The 20,000-nt window shown below is 43.8% G+C and overlaps 1 protein-coding gene across 5 annotated transcripts in view; it reads left to right on the top strand.

The window, feature by feature from the left end:
- Window positions 1-19,488, top strand: part of gpd2 (glycerol-3-phosphate dehydrogenase 2 (mitochondrial)) — a 36,097-nt gene extending 16,609 nt beyond the window's left edge. For all 5 annotated transcript variants that reach the window (XM_048268157.1, XM_048268154.1, XM_048268158.1 and 2 more), the window contains 10 exons: window positions 94-238; window positions 693-886; window positions 4,598-4,732; window positions 6,597-6,772; window positions 9,707-9,838; window positions 10,543-10,701; window positions 13,329-13,441; window positions 14,367-14,445; window positions 14,683-14,781; window positions 16,295-19,488. In XM_048268157.1, coding sequence (XP_048124114.1) covers window positions 94-238; window positions 693-886; window positions 4,598-4,732; window positions 6,597-6,772; window positions 9,707-9,838; window positions 10,543-10,701; window positions 13,329-13,441; window positions 14,367-14,445; window positions 14,683-14,781; window positions 16,295-16,420 — 1,358 coding nt within the window. In that variant the 3' untranslated portion in view covers window positions 16,421-19,488. The remainder of the gene's footprint in view (window positions 1-93; window positions 239-692; window positions 887-4,597; window positions 4,733-6,596; window positions 6,773-9,706; window positions 9,839-10,542; window positions 10,702-13,328; window positions 13,442-14,366; window positions 14,446-14,682; window positions 14,782-16,294) is intronic.
- The last annotated feature ends 512 nt before the right edge of the window (window positions 19,489-20,000 follow it).

The raw sequence follows: 20,000 nt of genomic DNA, 5'->3' as shown, positions 1-20,000 counted from the left end.
TGGTATAGTATGGTATGGTATCGTATTGTGTCCTATCAATCAGACTCAATCAGAAGCAGCAGCACCTATATGACCTCCATTGCGTCTTCACAGGCCAGGAGTTTGATGTGAGGGCCAAATGCATCATCAACGCCACCGGTCCCTTCACAGACTCACTGCGGAAGATGGACAACCAGAAGACAGCTAATATCTGCCAGCCCAGTGCTGGCGTCCACATAGTCATCCCCGGCTACTACAGGTGACCTGTCTCGTCCTTTCTCTGCCTACTCTTTTGCTCACTCCTTTTTCCTTGCATGTTACTGTCTCTTTTACAGCTCCCAAAGGGTCAAAGTTCAGTGAAACTTCAATATGACTTTGAATCAAGTTTTTCCAGGATATGCAAAATATTATTTGCCTTTTATTGATGCAGCTATCTTTTTGCATAGAGCTTAGTATGTAGTTAATAAATTGCAGAATGTCAGTCTTATGTGTTTATGATGTATGGGAGCACTGGTTGATTTGATAGACTTTAGTGTGTGCCAGTGTACATTGTTGTTGTTGTTGCAAAATCTTTGTGAAAACAAAGTCTTCACAAAGATGTTTGACTGAGTCTTCAGTAGTTTCATACTGACATCCAAATGCTCTGTCATGAGAGTCGATAAGGAGAGACTTTGTTTTCATGTTCTGTGAATTCTTGCTTTACTGTGATACAGCCCAGACAACATGGGGCTGCTGGACCCAGCCACCAGTGACGGACGGGTCATCTTCTTCCTGCCTTGGGAGAAGATGACCATCGCCGGGACAACTGACACACCCACTGACGTCACCGCCCACCCCATTCCCAGGGAGGAAGACATCAACTTCATCCTGAACGAGGTCCGCAACTACCTCAGCGCCGACGTGGAAGGTGTGTAGTGTTAAAGATAAAAACGATTATATAAACTGATGTTGGTAGGAGGTATTTTCTTTTATGTTTAAAAAAAACAAAAAATATTAATCCAGATCCACTTGAACTCAATAAATCCCCCATTTAGCAGTCCTGTCAGCTTGGAAGATGCTGATCTTCTGTCCCTGATGTCTTAAGTCTTGTGAGGCTTAGAAGGGCAACATATGTTTACACTGGTTTACACTTAATACACACGGAATATACACACTGTTTATAAATATGTAGTGTAGTCCATGTGTTTGGACAAGGACATGCTTGTTTGATGCATAATATGCATATATGGGTTTCAATGCTGTACATGGCTGAAATGCATTGACTTAAAAGTGGAAATTGGAGCTTTTTATTGTTTTGTTTTCAATTTAAATCCATATGCAAGAATGCAAACATACTTATGGACTACACAGTGCATTTATTTATCAGAATACACATAGTTCAAAAGAGGTTTTATTTGGATGACACTATTGGTCATTCTTCTCCATTTGCTGCTGTTCAACCACCAATCTATTACTACTACTACTACTACTACTGCTGCTGCTGCTGTGCAGTACCACTGTATGAATCACACTTAAGGGATATCCCCAGATACCTAGCAAATAGGTACCAGTCTTTGTTTCAGCCCTCACTCTTACTAACTTTTTATTGCCTTCAATTTAGTGTCTCCATTATAACTGTCACTTAAATATCATTTATGTGCCCTGTCTGACTCTTATAAAGGCCCATAAAGATTGATTAACTCTTTTAGACCTTAATGGAAGTATGTGTCAATAATCTTATATTGTGTTGTATGGAGAGTGTTTGTTGGTGGCGGTGGACTGTGTGACTCCTCGTTGGTCTTAGTCTCCTTTGGTGAACACACAGAAGCCTACAGACAGACAGACAGCAAGCAGGGCAGCCTGTCAGGGAGTAGGGAGACACTAGGTATGCTTTCTGTGTGTGTGTGTGTGTGTGTGTGTGTGTGTGTGTGTGTGTGTGTGTGTGTGTGTGTGTGTGTGTGTGTGTGTGTGTGTGTGTGCAATTGTGTACATGCATGTGAATGCTGTAAATCCAGTTTTTGTGTGTGTGTGTGTGTGTGTGTGTGTGTGCATTTGCTTGCATGCATGTTCATACTGTGATTCCACTTTGTGTGTGTGTATGTGTGCCCCTGAGTATGTGTGTCTGTGTGTATATATGTGTGTATGATATATGTGTGTATGAAAGAGAGCGAGAGTATATAGCTGCTTATAATGTCCGCATGTAAGCATCATAACTGAATCACTCGCAGGGTCGGACATCGGTTTGACAAAGATCTGCATATAGTGAGGAGGACATGTCTAAAAACAGTTAATGTGTGTGAGCTGAATCCAGAATGTATTGATCCCCCCCCCCCCCCCCCCCAGAGCACGCTAATGCTTTTATATTAACTTTATTGTTAATTCAATGGCAAATACACGTATGACGTCTTGCTTTTGTCCTTTTTGTCAATGAAAGACATCTAGTCCTTTAAAGCCTTTTCTTATCCAGTGCCTTGCTCCTTGGCAACTTAAAAGGTTCTCTGTAGTTCTCTGTGTGTGTTCTCACCTCCTTGCATGACACATTAAAATGAGTCATCCACTCCCCTTTAGTCAGTGACTTGCCTGCCGCTTGTTGCGTGTGAGAGGAGACAGTCAGTGGGTGAGCAGGGTGTTGTATGAGCCAACCAGACCCACAATGCACAGCGTTGACATCCATTCTGGTGGTTGGTGACAGATCGAGGGGAATGGGGTCACTTGTTTGGCCCGACGAGGGCTATATCCCCGCGGGGGGTAACGTTACCCCCAGTGGAGAGGTGGATGTGTGAAGGAAGTGGAGGAGTGAAGGAACGAGGGAGAGAGGGAGTGAGAGGGAAGACAGAGAGATGACGGGTAGAAGACCTTGCCTCTGGAGGTGGATGGTGTGAGGATCACTGGAGGAGTCCACACTGATGGATACAGTGCACAAGGCAGTGGATCAGGGCGATATATCTTACTCTGTGTGTGTGTGATGTGTGTGTGTGTGTCCATGTCTCTATGAGTGTGCATGTCCCTGTTTTCATATGTTTGTGTGTGTGTGTGTGTGTGTGTGTGTGTGTGTGTGTGTGTGTGTGTGTGTGTGTGTGTGTGTGTGTGTGTGTCATGAGGGGGGGGGCAGTGTGTCATTTACCCCGCAGTGGGTAGAACAGACACGAGACAGGGGCAAGAAGGACAGTAAAAATGAAAAATATAAGAGGGCAGAAAGAATCTGTCACAACCGATTTCTGTTCACCGCTGCTCATTTACCGGCTAAAACAGCATGTTCCAGTGTAGCGCTTCTCTACTCCTCCGAACAGTCAAAGTGCTTCACAGTTTCATTCCTCACATTCATCCATTCGCTCACACACACCGATGGCAGAGGCTGCCTTGCAAAGGTGCACGCATCAGGAGCAGTTTGGAGCTCAGTGTCCCGTTGGAGGACACTTCCCCTTCCAGTTGTGGAACGACTGGTCTACCTCCTGAGTCACTGCTGCTGCCGCCACCGGCTCTGACAGACTCGGAGTCTCCACTGTAACCTGTTCCCTGGACGCCCGCTCTGATCTTTCCCAACGAGTACAAGACTCCTGGCCCCTTCCAGCTTGTCATAAATGTTTCACAAATGCCCTTTGGTAATGAGACGTCTGTGTCTGTTTCCCCCCGACTCTCAGAAATATCAACCTGTGTGTTAACGTGGGATTGTTATTTTATTTCTTTTATTATTTCATTTCTGAGATCGATTAGCAACTTGGCAGTGAATAATTAATGCCAGGGATGTCCCAAGCGCCGAGAGCCGAACTCCGCCACACCAGGAGTTTCCTTGCGCCACTGTGGCTGATGTGCTTGAACCCAGAGTTGAGAGACTGGATTTGTAACTCTGGCATTGTTGGCGCCAGTTCTTCTTCCCTGGGACTTTAGAGTAGCTTCACTCTGCACAAGTAGTGCTGTATGTTTAGGAGACAGGAACATTTGATGACAGATACAGGTTTCCCCACCATGACAAAAGACAACAGTGTCAAATTGCACTTTGTACGTTTTAAATTGCGCAGGTTGTGATTCACTGGCACGGCATGTGTTTTCATGATACTGAAGCAGGAAAAAGCTCAACGCATTGGACCAGGCCATGAGCTACTAGCTGAGTCTATCAGCTATCAGTCTTTATTCAGTCTGGTCGTTCATCTCCATTACAGTTAAACAGCTTAGTGTGGATTGGATTGTCTCACATTATATTAGTCCATGTTCCAGTAGAAGAGAGAAAATAAAGAATGCAGTGTTATGTGTTAATGGTATGGTTTTTACAAATCAGTAGTGCTGCATTTGTATAAACTACAATCAACAACAGCTGTGCTGGGAAGCAGATGAATATTTTTTCCTTTGACAATGAGCGCACTTTTTAGTCACACATGAGAGAACAGCTGTGTAACTATTAACACATGGTGGTGAATTTGGTTAAAATGTCTCTATGAGATTGTGGGTGTTCTGTGAAGTGAGTGAAACCTTAATTCATTGTTGTAAACACTCAAGAGTTCTTGAAATGAATGTTTGACCTCCCATTGTCTGTTGATTTGTCGCTCATGGCTGTGTGTGTATATTTGTGTGTGTGTGTGTGTGTGTGTGTGTGTGTGTGTGTGTGTGTGTGTGTGTGTGTGTGTCCTTCTCTGGTCCTCAGTGAGGAGGGGGGATGTCTTAGCAGCCTGGAGTGGTATCAGACCGCTGGTCACAGACCCCAACTCCAAGAATACCCAGTCGATCTGCCGCAACCACATTGTCAACATCAGTGACAGTGGACTGGTCACCATTGCTGGTCAGTCTTTTCACTTTTTATTTAGCCATTTGCTAATATGTTCATATAACATGAATCGGAATCAATATCACATGCGTGACTACTGTAAGAGCATGCAGGATCATAGCACAAGCTTTAATGTTAATAAAGAGACACACATTAAAAGACTTACAGCTAGGATTCACAGCTTTAGCTCCTTACAGCTACAGTACAGTATGTCAGTTTTAGGGCTGTCACTTTACGTTCGAAAATCGATTGCACAATCGATTGGACCAAACAACACAAGTTTCGAAAACTAAAATAGGGAATCGATTTTAACCAAATATGTACACTATTAATTTTAAACAAATTAAACAAAAAAAAAGGATAGATGTAACAAAATTCACAAACAAGAATATAAGAATATAAAAGAATTCAAGTGCAGTAAGCATTTGTAAAGCTAAAAGAAAATTCCCACCAATTTACGCGACCGAAACAGCTGTTTCAATCAGCTGCTGTGCTGCTCGTGTTTTGCCAAAAAATGGAGGACAACGCGATCAACCTGTGCGACATGAGTGACGAGTGATAGGCCCTAATAACTTGAGGAGTTCGATGTGGAAGTAGGCCTACTTCGGATTTTTGGTATATCAAACTATGGAGAAGAACAAAGTGGTCGAATGAAGGGAGTTTGCAAAAAATTAGCGTATTTTTCAAGTCAAGAAACATTCTTACGAATGTCTTTGTCAGGGAACATTTGACTTTTCAAAACCATAGGCCTGGTAGTCGCTCAGACAAGGAGTTATAAAGGCAATACCATTTGTGTCACCTAATGCAAGACAAAATGTTGCTTGCGTGGTTAATTAATAGGTGATTTGATGACGGTTTTCAGCGAATTGGAGTGGCTCAAAGAGATCGGTCGGTCTGGTTCATAGGCGTGCGTATTTATTGCAGGTTCGAATCCATTTTAATGCTATAAAGTGCAGGGATGGATTACTGCACGGGCCTACTGGGCCCAGGCCCAGGGGCCCAAGGGGTCAGGGGGCCCTGAAGCCCAAGCCTTTGCATGGAATCATTGCCTCAATATCAACAAATCAGGATGTAGGCTATGAATCTGATTGAATTTAGTATTGACCATCCCCAAAATGCACCAGAATACAGGAAATCACATCAAACAAATTAAAAAATTTAATCCCCTCCCACATATACGACAATAAGTAAGGGGGCCCTTAATACATCTGGGCCCAGGGGCCCGAAAGTTCATAATCCGCCCATGATAAAGTGTGCAAAATTATAGCCTTTATTTTACATGTATTTTGTACGAGTGGTTGTAGTGTAATGATCATGGGATAGATATGAAATGCGACTTCAAATCAAAACAAGTACTTGTTTGTGAATGTTTGACAACTCTTGCAGCTGTGGTGAGAAACACGAGCACGCGCAAGGAAACCAGTAGGTGGGAAAAACCGGAAGGCACACAACACCTGCAGCAGTTGTACTGCAGGCACGAAACTTCACGCCAATAAATCATCAGAAATATTGCTGGCTTGCGTCTACAAGTGCCCTCTTTACGTTCGTCCTAATGCCTGTTAGTTGTTTGTGAATTGGCCTAGACCTATATTTGCCGTTGAAAATGGAAACGTCTGTAGACATGAAAAATCGATTTTACAATCAATTCAATGAACACTTATGTCTCAAAAATCGAACAGGATTTTTTCACAAAAGTGACATCCCTAGTCAGTTTACAATTGCATTATATTTTGATGCAATTGTTCAAATGCATGTTTAATATGACACTAATACCACACCAAAACCAGTATCTGAGGAGCCTGATCTAATGTCTCCATTCTTTGAAATGGCTCAGAAGCAATGGGTGTTTTAGTGTTCAGTTGTGGTCGTCTGTCCGCAGGGGGTAAGTGGACTACGTACCGCTCCATGGCCGAAGAGACATTGGATGCTGCAGTGAAGACCCTCGGCTTAACGGCCGGACCCAGCAGAACCATGGGACTGACCCTGGAGGGGGGCAAGGACTGGACTCCCACCCTCTACATCCGCCTGGTGCAGGACTACGGCCTGGAGAACGAGGTGGGCGCCTCTACCTGACAATGGTCAATATTTTTTTAAAGCAACACTGCAGTTTTCCCATGTCATCTTTTGGGAAGATTCAAGACTTGTTTAACTCATCTCTGGCTTCTGAGTTCTGTAAAATCTAGTAATGACGGAGTTAGAGGAGAGAGAGAGAGAGAGAGAGAGAGAGAGAGAGAGAGAGAGAGAGACTCCTATGATCACAAATCAGCAAGGCTCTGTTAAACGTCCCACATACTCGACGCACCCGACCTGTAGCGCGACAATGTGACGTCACGTCGCGCGTGGTGGTCGCGACACTAGTTGCAATATTCTCCTGAACAGAGGTGTCGCTGTTGTGAAAATATTAACGCTAACGACGTTACACAGCAGAAGAAGCTGCAGTAAGAAACACTAGTAGCTAGCCTCTGTGATGGTACTTCAGACTTTGGTTGCTACTATTCACAACTACCATCATCATTATCATCTAGTTTCCAAGGTGTGTGCACAGGTAGATAGATAGATAGATAGATAGATAGATAGATAGATAGATAGATAGATAGATGGATATATAGATAGATACTTTAGTCATCCCGAGGGAAATTTTAATAATTTAAACAGTTTAGTTAGCTGGCTAGCTAGTTAGCAGCTGGCTGAGTTTGTGTTGTTTCCTGAAGTGGAAAGAGATTTTGTTCAGGCCTTAATAGATATCCTTTGTTTGAAAATAAATAGTTTCTATTCTTTCCTCTTAATTCCATGTGTTGCAACTCTCGCTGGTAACTTTGTTAACTTATCCAGCAAACTATTAAAAATTCACGACTGTAACAAAACAATGCAACTCTCGCTTGCCCTCGAACTAGTCCATCTTCCTGTTTCCGCTTTGTCGCGCTCGTCTGAAAAAAAATGAGTGGTGCGCTACCTCGCGCTACCTGGGTTAAATCCTGGCGCGCCAGCAAGGTCTACGTCATTTTGACGTCACGTTGTCGCGCTACCGGTCGGGTGCGTCGAGTATGTAGAAGCCCTTATATGGCAGCGAAAGCTTTTGTTTTTAGCCATACACAGTGATCCCTGGGCATTCCTGGCACGCTGGCGTCTTTTGTACCCTGTGGCATCCCTCACGCATGCCCACCCTGCGCTTCACCCATCACAGGGTGGCCCACACACAGCGCTGCGCACCCCCCCACACACATATGGCGCTGCACATCTGCCATGGCTCAGTGACCTCAGGGCATAGTCCCACTTCTGACACCGTGTGGAACAGAGGGGGTAGAGATGTCTGCGAGGTCCGTGGGTTTGGTAATTGAACTTGAGAAATGATTCAACCTCAGGAAAGCTGTCCGTATGAACACGCACACATACAGTACGCACAGTGAGACCGTCAGTGCAAACTAGTGCACACACAGTAATCCCAGTCACATCTACACTGTCTGCACACACACACACACACACACACACACACACATACACACACACACACACACACACACACACACACACACATACACACACATACACACACACACACACATGTCAGGGATCTTCCGGAGTGAGTCCATCTCTTACCACAACCAAAAAGCAACGCGCAAGACAAACGCTTCACAAACTCACTCCCCGCACCTCCCGGTCAGCTAGCGCCGGGGCACTATTTATCGAACGGTTGGGATTGGCCTGGCTCCGCCTGAGGTGGACAGGCAGCATCCCCTCGCGGCCAGAGGGGAGTCAGAGTGGCGAGCCCTCGTTAGAGTGGGTCGGAGGGGTGGAGGTGAGCGGTGTGCGTGGGGGTGTGCTGGGCGTGGACGTTCCCCGCCACGCCGCCGCTGTTTGCCAGCATATTTAAAAAGGTCAGCATGCAGATATTTCTGACAGCACTTGACCTTTTTGGCGAGAGACATAAAAGGGAAAGGGGGAGCGAAAACGGGAGTGAAAGGGAGAGAGGGGAAGAAAGGATGGGGAGAGAGAGAGAGAGAGAGAGAGAGAGAGAGAGAGAGAGAAAAGATGAGACCTAGAGAGAATGAGAGATACAGCAAAGGGGAAGCGCAAGTGCTAGAAAGGGAAGGAGATAGTGAAGGAAAAGAAGACCTAGATAAAGGGAGAGAGAGAGGAAGAGAAAGAAAGAAAGAATAAAGGGATGAAGAGAGGGAGGCAGATCTGTTTGTTTTGCGGAGTCTCCTAATGAGGTGTCACCTGGTGATCCCCCTACCTGCCTGCCTCTCCCGGGCAGGGGGAGTGACTGCTGTGGAACACGTGGCATTTGCAAGACGAACTGGACAGAGCAGGCAGGCAGCTAGATGGACTCTGTAGCCATCATAGACGCTAGATTTTGAGTGTGCTGTAGGTTACCCGTGTTGCTCGGAATGCAATTTGGTTCTGCTGATAAATGTCATACTGAGTTCTGAAAGATGGCCTCTCAATTTTATTTCAGATTATTAGTTTATTTATTTGTAGTATTTAATGTTTGTAGCTTTTCATAGCTACACAGCTTTCTAGTCTAGGACCATGGCAAAGACCATGGTTTGAAATCTATATTTTGAATGGTTGAGCAATATGTGTCCACTTGACTTTACCTGAACTCATTCAAAACCTCTTGAAGGTGCAACTCGATGGAGTGATCCTTATTGACACATTAAACAGCAGTGGTGAATGGAGCTTTCGTTAGGTTGTGTGTGGGTCTTAAGACAGCCCGGTTTGTCACACATATCAGCGGAATCTCTTGCCCGCATGCATCGCTTCCATTCATGCTTCCATTATTTCCACACTGACATGATTGTGGTAATAAAATAGTAGTAAAACATTAACTGTAAAATAACTAATATAGTGCTTTCATGGAGGAGTTTTTGATAATGCAACGTGAAGACTTTGGTTCATCTAATTGACTTTTTCTCGGTTCTCAGTAAGTTGCTTGCTGATAGATACTCAGTGTGTACCAGCTCTGTCTATTTTCATCTCATCTCGCAGGTTGCTCAGCACCTGGCAGCGACCTACGGAGGCAAGTCTTTCGATGTGGCCAAGATGGCGCAGGTGACAGGGAAGAGGTGGCCCATCGTTGGAAAGCGCCTGGTCTCCGAGTTCCCCTACATCGAGAGTGAGGTGAGGCTTTGCCTAAACATTCAACATTATTGGCTTTGTTTATCATCCTTGTACTCAAGTAGACTATTATACTCTAGATAAAGAATTCAAGAGCTATAAGCACATGTTCCACTGACAAATTTAAATGTGGGGCAAAGTGCTAAGTCAGTGAGCAAAGGGTTTCATGCATAAACTAAAGCTATTGCATTGCATGTGGAAGTTTTGAGCTGACCCACCCTGAGGTTAATGCTTAGGATCTTGCTCATGGCATTAAATTAGCAAATAGATTTTGTCTAGTTATTGAATTAACTTTAGTTAGACTTTACACTTTGTCCCTTATTTTGAGTTAGGACCAATTGTGTAAATTGAGCAGTCTGAGAAACATCGAGAAGAGACCTCAAGTTGAAATCAACTAAGCACAGATAGTGACTTGGAGGACAACTTGAGTGTGTGTTTTCTGTGTACACAGTGAGTGTGATGCAAACACTTTCCTCTGAGTGCTTTAAAGGATAATTCCGGTGTGATTTTGACCTAAAGTGTGTTGAAACATGATACCGAGTGTAAACGTATGTCTCATAGCTCACCTCGGCTTGTCCTCTGCACTCAGAATACGTACTCAGGTACGTTCACACTCGGTATAATGTTTCAACACACTTTAGGTCAATATCACAACGGAATTCTCCTTTATATCAAAACCATCTGCTCTGTCTCACGCTGGGCCACAGGTTCTGTACGCCATAAAGGAGTACGCGTGCACGGCCATCGACGTGATCGCAAGACGCACGCGGCTGGGCTTCCTCAACGTGCAGGCGGCTGACGAGGCGCTGCCCCGCATCGTGGAGATCATGGCCAAAGAGCTGGGCTGGAGCGAGGAGAGGAGTCAGGTGACAAATAACAACAACAACATGTTTCATTTAAAATTAATTTAGTTACCCAAAGCACTTTTTACAGTGAGGGAGGAACCTCACTACAACCATCATGAATGTGTAGCACCCAACTGACCTGGGTGATGCATGGCAGCCATTTTGTGCTGAGGGAATCAATCAACCAATTAGGTGTCCAGATGGAATGAGCCAAGTTGCCAATTTAGCCAGGACACCGGGAACACGCTACTCTTTGCGTTGAGTGTCGGGGGATTTTTGTGACCTCGGTTAGGACAAACCTCACTAAGTTCTCTCATGCAACCCTCCAAGGTCATTCCCCGTCTTCCTAAGCCCTGTTTCTTAACTGTGTGCCACGCTACACATACTCTTATTTGAATACTATCCCATGGCAGACTGACAAGGTCTTATATATTACTGTAATTGTATGGCAAGTTACAATGTATCATAAATCCAACAGGTATCAGTATATGTGATGCTTACTGTCAGTAAGTCATTTTAGTCTAGACAGGGGTTGACTGCCACTGTACGCAATACTTGGCAGTAGCTTTGCGTTTGGATTGATTTCAAGCCACAATTCAATGTGCCTGTTGGCCTCACCTGAATCGGCACAATACTGGAGGCCAGTGACCCTAAATGACTGCCAAGCCAAGACCTGAAATGTTCTCTGTGCTCAAATGCACCAGCACTCTATTGTTCCTGTTCATGATTAAAAATAGCCCACATGGATGAGGTGCCGTAAAGACAACAATTAAAGCACACCCTCCCATGGTTGTTTTCAGTAAACTGAATGTATTCCATGTGTCCAATCGTTGAAAATCGCAAAGGGAGGGAGGGCGAGAGAGAGAGAAAGAGAGAGAGGCAGGTAGAGAGGGAGAGAAAGATTATTCTTTTCCTCCGAACGTACATTTTACTCCCTCCATTTCCTGTGACGCTATTAATAGGCCTGGTTCCCTGTGCTCGGCTTTGATGGGGATTCAAGTTCTCAGGAGGAGTTTTCTTAGCGGAGTCACACAATACAGGGGAGGGGACACACCCATGCCTCAGCACACACACACACACACACACACACACACACACACACACACACACACACACACACACACACACTCAGACTGATTGGGTCTGCTGTTTGTGTACGTGCCTGTGTGTTGAAATCGTTCCCGAGGGGTCAAGTCCCTCTGTTACAGTAGCCCCCTCTCACATGACACCATCTCCTGAAGCCATGGAACAGGTACAGCACAAACAGCAGGGTTCTATCAGTCGGCTCCATTGCTGGATGATGATAGGGACACTACTAAAGGTAGTCAGTTCATTACTTTTGTTCTCCTAGGCACAAGTATTACAGTAATAAAAAGAATACCCTCATTTTAATGCAATGTGCTTTAAAACTAATTACTATAACATGTAAATAAGGACCCCCACGCTGAGAGGTATAAACTGACACATACGTACAGTACATAACATAGAATACATATGTACAGTACATACATTACATAAGTCCCTGAAGACTCCTTAAAATTAAAATTATTTCTTTTAGTTCAGAGACCAGAACGTCACTTGGCTGTAGGCTGCAGTGGGTATCTGTAGCTCTCCAGAGGATACTGTAGCGTGTCATGTAGATCCAACTCAACTCAGCCACCCCTCCCGTCTTACAGTGTAACTACTGCACCATTATTATGAGCTCTCCTGAAGAATTCAACACCTTTGGCTCACGTAGCCACTGAATGGAAAACACCTCAGCCAGATCTGGCCCAAGTTTCAGCCAGAACCGCGCCAGGTCTGGGTAGAAAGATGAGAGAGCAACTCAGAGGCACAGTTCAGTGAGTGAGAGGGCGTAAGTGAGGGTGAATGACTGGAAACAGTTCAGCCTGTGACAGGCATGAGAGAGACAAGCAGCCAAGTTCACCTCCGCCTCTTTGTGTGTGATATGACAACAAACCATTTAAAAGCAGATCAGATACCATTCGTGTCCCTGGCCACTTTTTCTTCCTTTAACTCAATGTGGGAAAGTTAGTGTGCTGGAATGCATGGCATTTGATGAGAACTTTCTTCAAACAGATGTGGATCAGTGCTATTAGTCATTAGTGCTTAGTTTCTATGCTAGGTGTGTTACAGTAATACACAGACAGTAATGAGGTTGACTGCTGTCACAGAGCCACCAGTCGTAGTGCTCCCTGGCCCTTCCCTATACAAAAGACACCATCACAAATACTTTGATTTAAATCCCATCAACAAAACTGTTGTTCTGATCAATCATATATGATTTTAAAGGTAAATGTGGAACTCTGCAACCTCACGGCACTCTTCCATAAGCTTTTCATAGTAGTAGATACAGGGCCATAGGTGGCTTAAAGTGGTATTACGAGAGAGCAGGCCCGGCTTCCGTGACTATATCTAGACAGTTTAGAGCACAGATTTGATTTTACATCAAAACGGTTGTTTCTTAACATTCTGTGTATATTCTTAGGTCATTTTTTTAACGTTTTAAACAAAACAACACCTCCATATAGCAACTTTTAGTGCTTATGCCTAAAGAGCTGTAATGTGGAGTGATTCTAGATGTGTGTGTAGAGGCTGCTACTAGCACGGCCACTGAATGCTCCTGCGCTGTACTCCTGTGTGTGCAGGAGGAGATGGAGGCAGCGAAGAAGTTCCTGCATCATGAGATGGGCTACAAGTCCCGCTCAGAACAGCTGACCAAGACCTCCGAGATCTGTCTCAACGAGCAGGAGGTCAACAGGTACAAGCCCACATGTTTGTCTGTGTCTGTGTGTGCGTGCGTGTGTATGTGTGTGTGTGTGTGTGTGTGTGTGTGTGTGTATGCGCGTCTGTGTGTGTGTGTGTGTGTGTGTGTGTGTGTGTGTGTGTGTGTGTGTGTGTGAGCGTGTGTGTGTGTGTGTGTGTGTGTGTGTGTGTGTGTATGTGTGTGTGTGTGTGTGTGTGTGTGTGTGTGGGTGTGTGTGTGTGTTGGGTTTTGTGTGTGTGTGTGTATGAGTGTGTGTGCGTTTGGGTTGGGGGAAGGGAGAAAGACTGGAGGACTGATTTTGTGCCCCTGATTGACTGCATATGATGATTATGTTCTCTGAAGAATAATGCTATTTATTATTCCCTCACAAATGCTCAGTAATTTTCCGTCCCAGACATCCAAAGCGCCCACACTTAAGCCCCTACACATGCCACACATTAAAGTAGTCTGGGCAACTAAAAACAATGTGAATATGTACAGGCAAATATGGTTGGTTTAGGGGATTTGTTCTTATAGCATTGTGCCTTATTGCCGTTCTTGTTGTTTCACATACCTTCTACTTATACCTCTCTCTCTCTCCTCTCTCTCTCTATCTCTCTCTCTCTCTGTCTCACATTCATACACACACTCACCCTCACTCACGCAAACACTCACACACACACACACACACACACACACACACACACACACACACACTCACACTCACACACACACACACACACACACACACTTTGTCTCTCACTCTCTCTCTCTCTCACACACACACTTTGTCTCTCACTGTTTTTCTCTCTCTTTCACACACACACACACAAACACACACACACACACACACACTTTGTCTCTTTCTCTCTTTTTTCTCTCCCTACACATATGTGCCCACGTATTCACCTGTGTGCCTCCTGTGCCTTGTGATTGACAGGTATAAGAAGCGTTTCCACCGCTTTGATAAGGAGAGCAAAGGCTTCATCACCATAGTGGATGTGCAGCAGGTCTTGGAGGTAAGCTAACACAGCCATACCTTAACAATACACTTTTGGTTAGTGTGTAATAGCAAACTGCTTTTCCTCTCTCATTCTCATGCCTAAAATATAACATAGTCAAGTAGCATGTTTAAATCAATTCAAATGTACACACTTCAAATAGCAAAATGCAGGGGAAGTTGATCACTTCATTTTAACATGAAGCATGAAACGTTAAGATTTGCCCATTCAATATGAGTTTTGCTTTTTCCATAGAAACTCAGCATGCGGATTGATGAGGATGCACTCCACGAGATCCTCAATGAGGTGGATTTAAACAAGAATGGACAGGTTGAGCTTGACGAGTTCATGCAGGTATGGCATGTATGGCAGCCAGCCAGCCAGTCGCTTTCCTATCTTTAAAAACCTTTAAGGTGCAGTCCATGTTTCAGGGGAAAAGTTGTTAATATTACGGCTATTATGGCTTGGCCAAGATTGAATGAGTCAGGTTGAGAATTTAGTCAAGACACCGGGGAACTCCCTACTCTTAGCGATAAGTGTCTGTAATGACCACGGTGAGTCAGGACCTCTGTTATATGTCTCATCCGAAGGACGGCATCTCCTGCAGCACAGTGTCCCCGTCATTGCGCTGGGGCATTGCCATTGATTTTTGGGCAGAGGGAAGATTGGCACCTACTAGCCACCCACCAACACCACTTCCAGCAGCTATTTAATTTTTTCCAAAGAGGTCTCCCATCAAGTGCCAATCTAGCCCATACCTGCTTTGCTTACAAACAGTGTTTTTGTGTGTGTGTGTGTGTGTGTGTGTGTGTAGTGCGTGCACTGGACAGTCATAATTTAATGGATAAAAAAGACCAAAGCTATACAGGATTAAAATAACAGACTAAGCCTTTAACCCAAATCATTACTGTAAACACCCCTTTATAAAAAAAGAAACATCCCTATGTTCCCCCTCCTGTTCTGTATGTCTTCCCTCTGTCCTAATAGAAGCTGTGCAGTGAATGAGATATTAATTTGCAGGTTGCCCTCAGTTTGGTGTGGGTGTGAGAAAGTACACCTGTGGGAACAGCAGGATCACTTACTGTACTTTTACGTGCGATTATGTCATTGAAGTAATGAGACTCTGGACTTCCACTGAAGGTGCAGTCGTTCCAGTCAGAGAACTGGAATGTTGACTGTATTCATGTCTGACAGGAACACTCGAGGTGTTCAGGTTGTGCTCGAAATGCAAGAAAAAGATACACTGTTTTTAGAATCCTCTAGAAAGGCATTGATGGGAATGTGTGGGTCACAGGTTTATGATGGGGAGGTCATTTGTTTACCCTTTAACTATTTGTTCTTTTTTTTTTCTATCTATTTGTTTTTTTACACAGCCCTTTGTCTTTACACAGTCTAGTAACAGCCACCAGTGGAGTTACTGGTGAATGTGTTTGAATGTGTGTTGTTGACATTGGTAATTGGTGTTATTAAGTTTTTGGGCATTTTGCCTTTATATGGATAGGACAGTGGAAAGAGACAGAAAGTGAATGGGAGAGAGAGATGGGGTGGGATTGGGACATGACCACAGCCCCGAATGGAACCTGGGTCCCCATGGGCGCCGAGTCTGAGACCCAGATGTAGTACGGTGCTGCCGCTTGCACCACAGCTCCCCCAAGGTCATTTTTTATGCACGTGTATGTGTGTGTGTGTCTGTGTGTGTGTGTGTCTGTGTGTGTATGTGTGTGTGTGCACATGATGTGTATGAACTTGTGTGTATACATGTATGTGTGTGTGTGTCCTGTGCAGCAGACATCTAACCTTTCTCCTCTGTGTGTGTCTGTGTGTGTGTGTGTGTGTGTGTGTGTATGTGTGTATGTGTCTCCCTCAGCTCATGAGTGCGGTGAAGAAGGGTCAGGTGTCCGACAGCCGATTGGCCATCCTAATGAAGACGGTTGAGGAAGGGCTGGACCAGAGAGGCCCTGTGTCCGTCGACCGCAGCGGGGGTGGGGTCTAAGGCTGGTGCTTTGACCTCTGACCCTCAAAGCCCCTCCCCCTTGACCCTTAGTCTCAGACAGAAGGGGTACATTTCAGATTCAGAGAGTAAACGCCCCCCTGGTATTGTATATGAACACTTGTGCATTAACTGATAAGCACAGTGGCTCACCCAGGAAGTAAACATTACATGGCCTAAGATGTGCCGGGCAAAATATATGTGGTATAATCATTTCTTACTCTCTGAACTTGGACCACTCCCACCTTTGATATCTGACTTGTGATTGGCCAGCTGCCTTTATCAACAGTCTGTAATAGGACCAGACATTGGGTCCATCACAGCAACCAATGATCTCATCCAACCAATTAGCTGCCTTCTCATTTTCATACATTCCTGTTTTTGTATGCGCACGCCTATGACACTGATGCAAAGTCAAGTCAAACACACTGATTGTGAATCTATTTAGATTTCATAAGATACGCTTGTGTTTATATTTTGTATTTCTCAGTAATTTATCAAACGCTTCATTTATGCAATTGAAACTGTTTTTTTGTACGGGATGTGTTTTGTTATTATGATTTTAATCACAGGGGATCTGTGATGAAGGGCTAAGGGGCTTGCCTGTTCAGTCATCAGCATGATTAACGTGTTGCAGCGCTTTTTTGGGCATTTTTCAAAACAAGCACAGAAATGTGACAAGGACACAAGCAAACCCCCCCCCTCCCTCCCCCCATACACACACACACCATTGCGTTCTGGTTGTCTTATTCGGAAAAGTAACAAAAAATCTAGATGACACGATAGACCTGAGAATAGTGAGACTTGTGACTTTCTGTTGTGTTTCTTTGTTGTGGCTGTTGTCTCAGACAAGCCACTGTGCCATGTGCTCCAATCGTTTGAATGAAGCCGTTTGTATGCTTCCCATACTGATGAGTCAGTCCAGCCACTGCTTTCTGTACTGTACTTCTCTGCTGTGCCATTTTATAAGCAATGTGGGACTTATGTTAGGAAAACACTTCGTTCAAAGAAAGGCGCCTCTGTTGTGGCTGTGGTGTGGTTTACAGTGCTTGAAAACCCAACTTAAAGGGGAACTTCCCTTTTTGTTTGAAAAGTGTCAGGAAAGTTTATAGGCTATGAACATCATTACCATTGTTTTCTCGGTGAAGTGTTATTTGCGAACCCCATTAAAGGACAAAATATTTTTTGGGGGAAATATCAAAGCAACGTTTTTGAAAAGTTGTTTTTGAAAGTCAAGCATATTTTAAAAATGGGACTGTAGTTTTAGACTATTTTAAGGTTATTTGCCACTTTGATGGCACCTTCCTTATAAAGAGTATGGATTGCTTTTAGATTTGGGAGTGTACTGAGGAACTTGATGCACTTTAAGCTCCAAGTCTCTTAAGTTTACATGGATAACTGCTTTACTGAAACTGCTCCTTTACATTTTATATTTGATATATTCTATTTAATATATTCTTCTTCCATCTCGGTGTGGGTTTACTCTATTTATTATGCTTCTCGGTCCTATTTGGTCTTTTACTAGAAGCCAAAAGGACCAATAGATTATCATTTATATATTTGTGCAAGAGTGTTTTCTTGAAAATTTCTATGCTTGGTTACTTAGCACTCCTAAGACGGTATTTTATGTTTTGTAAGGTGCTTGTAGAAGGCCACCCTATGTGGTTGGTTAGCCTGTATCTGTGTGGCAGCGCTGCTTGTGTTTTGTTGTTGTGTCTACTGTAAGTGTTGTTTGTGGGAGATACAGGGATCCAGTCTCACATTAATACAGGAGAAAAGGGATTGTATTAAATGTGCCTTTGTTTCTGGTGGTCTCGGTCATGCTCATGAATGTGTGGATTGACACAAACATCTGCATGCTACACTGCCCGCCAATCAATCACTACCTGTCAATCAATCACTGATGCATGCAAAAGCGGACCAATGACACAGCTTTTATGTCAGGGATACACAAGAATAATTACAAATAAAACAACAGCAAAAATAATAATTCTAATAGCGCACATAATAATGCATAATACTGTATAATACATAATAATATATTCTAATATGTATAGCTACTGTTTTGTATCTTGAGAATGCAAGTTTTGAAAATATATGATGGACCTACAGTATGTTGTATCGTTTTTGTATTACTGACTGATACTGTTTAAGTTAAGCTGGATTTGAGAATTACACTGTGAAAACCTCATAGACACTGTCAAGGGTTCAGGTTCCCAACCTTCATTCAGTTGAATGTAACCATGCGATCAAGGTTGACACATAATAGTCAGCAGGTTCATTTTCCCCCAAGAAAATGTTGCCATGTAATCATCATGTCCACCAACACCATATTATTTTATAATTACTGTAATTATTAGGCTCATTTGGCCATATTAGAAATGCTTAAAGGACCAGTATGTAGGAAATAATGGAAAATAAATTGTAACCATTCCAAAAACTATCACCATATGTCATCAGAGAGTAAGAAAAAACAATGAATTGAAGTAATGGCTTATTTGACAACATTACTATAACCTCATATTAAGGCAGCTTTTTTGGAAGCTCATCAAAACTAAAACACAGCTACAGTATGCCACGTTTTCTCCAGATTTAAATGAAGCACAGAAAAGCACGTGTAGCACGTGAGGTTGATTACTGACACAACACAACCATATAGTGCTGAAGGAGCTGTTGGGAACCTGGGCCCACCGCGCAGGGAAAGCATCTCCTCGGTTTGATTGGCACCTGAGGGGCCGTGCCCATCCCGGAGGAGGTGTGTTTTTGCAACTGAGATTGTCACTGGGACACAATGCCGAGACAGGCAGGGCTTGTGAACGGCTAGCTCAGTCCCGTCGTGAGCAGGAAACCTCCTCGGCTGAGTGTCCCACTCGTGATTGTCTGTGCCAATGGGTGTAATTTCATCTTAATCCAGATTGAAAGAGATTCATATTCTTTGAAGGGAGTTGGGGGGATGAGAGGAGAGGAGATGGAGTGGGGGAAGAGAGAGAGAGCAATGCATTGTAACATGATCTGGGAAGCTTATTAAAAAAGCAATGCAATTATATCATTAAATGTATCTGGTTGCCGACTACATTGTTCAGGTGTGGTCTTTGTTTCCTGTCAGTGTGTATGAGTGAGTGAGAGAGAGAGAGGGATGCAGTTTGACAGGATGACAATCAATACACACTGTACATACTGTATTGTCACAGTCACTATCTAGTGTCCCTGGCAGCTCCAAAACAATCCATTGTAGCAGTGTGTTCAGCAGGTGAGGGCTGTAGTCTGGAGTGTTTACACTGCTACAGATCCAAACTGTTTGCTGTTATTCATCAAAGTCCTGAAACAGGACCAAATGGTTTGTATTTGAATATTAAAGTCATTTGTGCACTCTTTGGGGGTCTATCTGCATGTTGCGTAGTGTGTGATTGTTTGACATTGTTTTGATTTACAGGACTCGTGTCATTTGTGTACATGTTTGGTGCTCACTGATACTGAAATAATCTGAAAGATTGGATCACATTATTTAATGTATTTATAGATGCTGAGTAGTGTTCTACTGTGTAGAATCATATTATCTTTTATTTTCAGCAGTAGGAAAATA

The sequence above is a fragment of the Alosa alosa genome, chromosome 17 (assembly GCF_017589495.1).
Source record: "Alosa alosa isolate M-15738 ecotype Scorff River chromosome 17, AALO_Geno_1.1, whole genome shotgun sequence".
NCBI lineage: Eukaryota > Metazoa > Chordata > Actinopteri > Clupeiformes > Clupeidae > Alosa > Alosa alosa.
The sequence above is the reverse complement of the archived record's forward strand: the minus strand, read 5'-3'. Positions and strand labels throughout refer to the sequence as shown.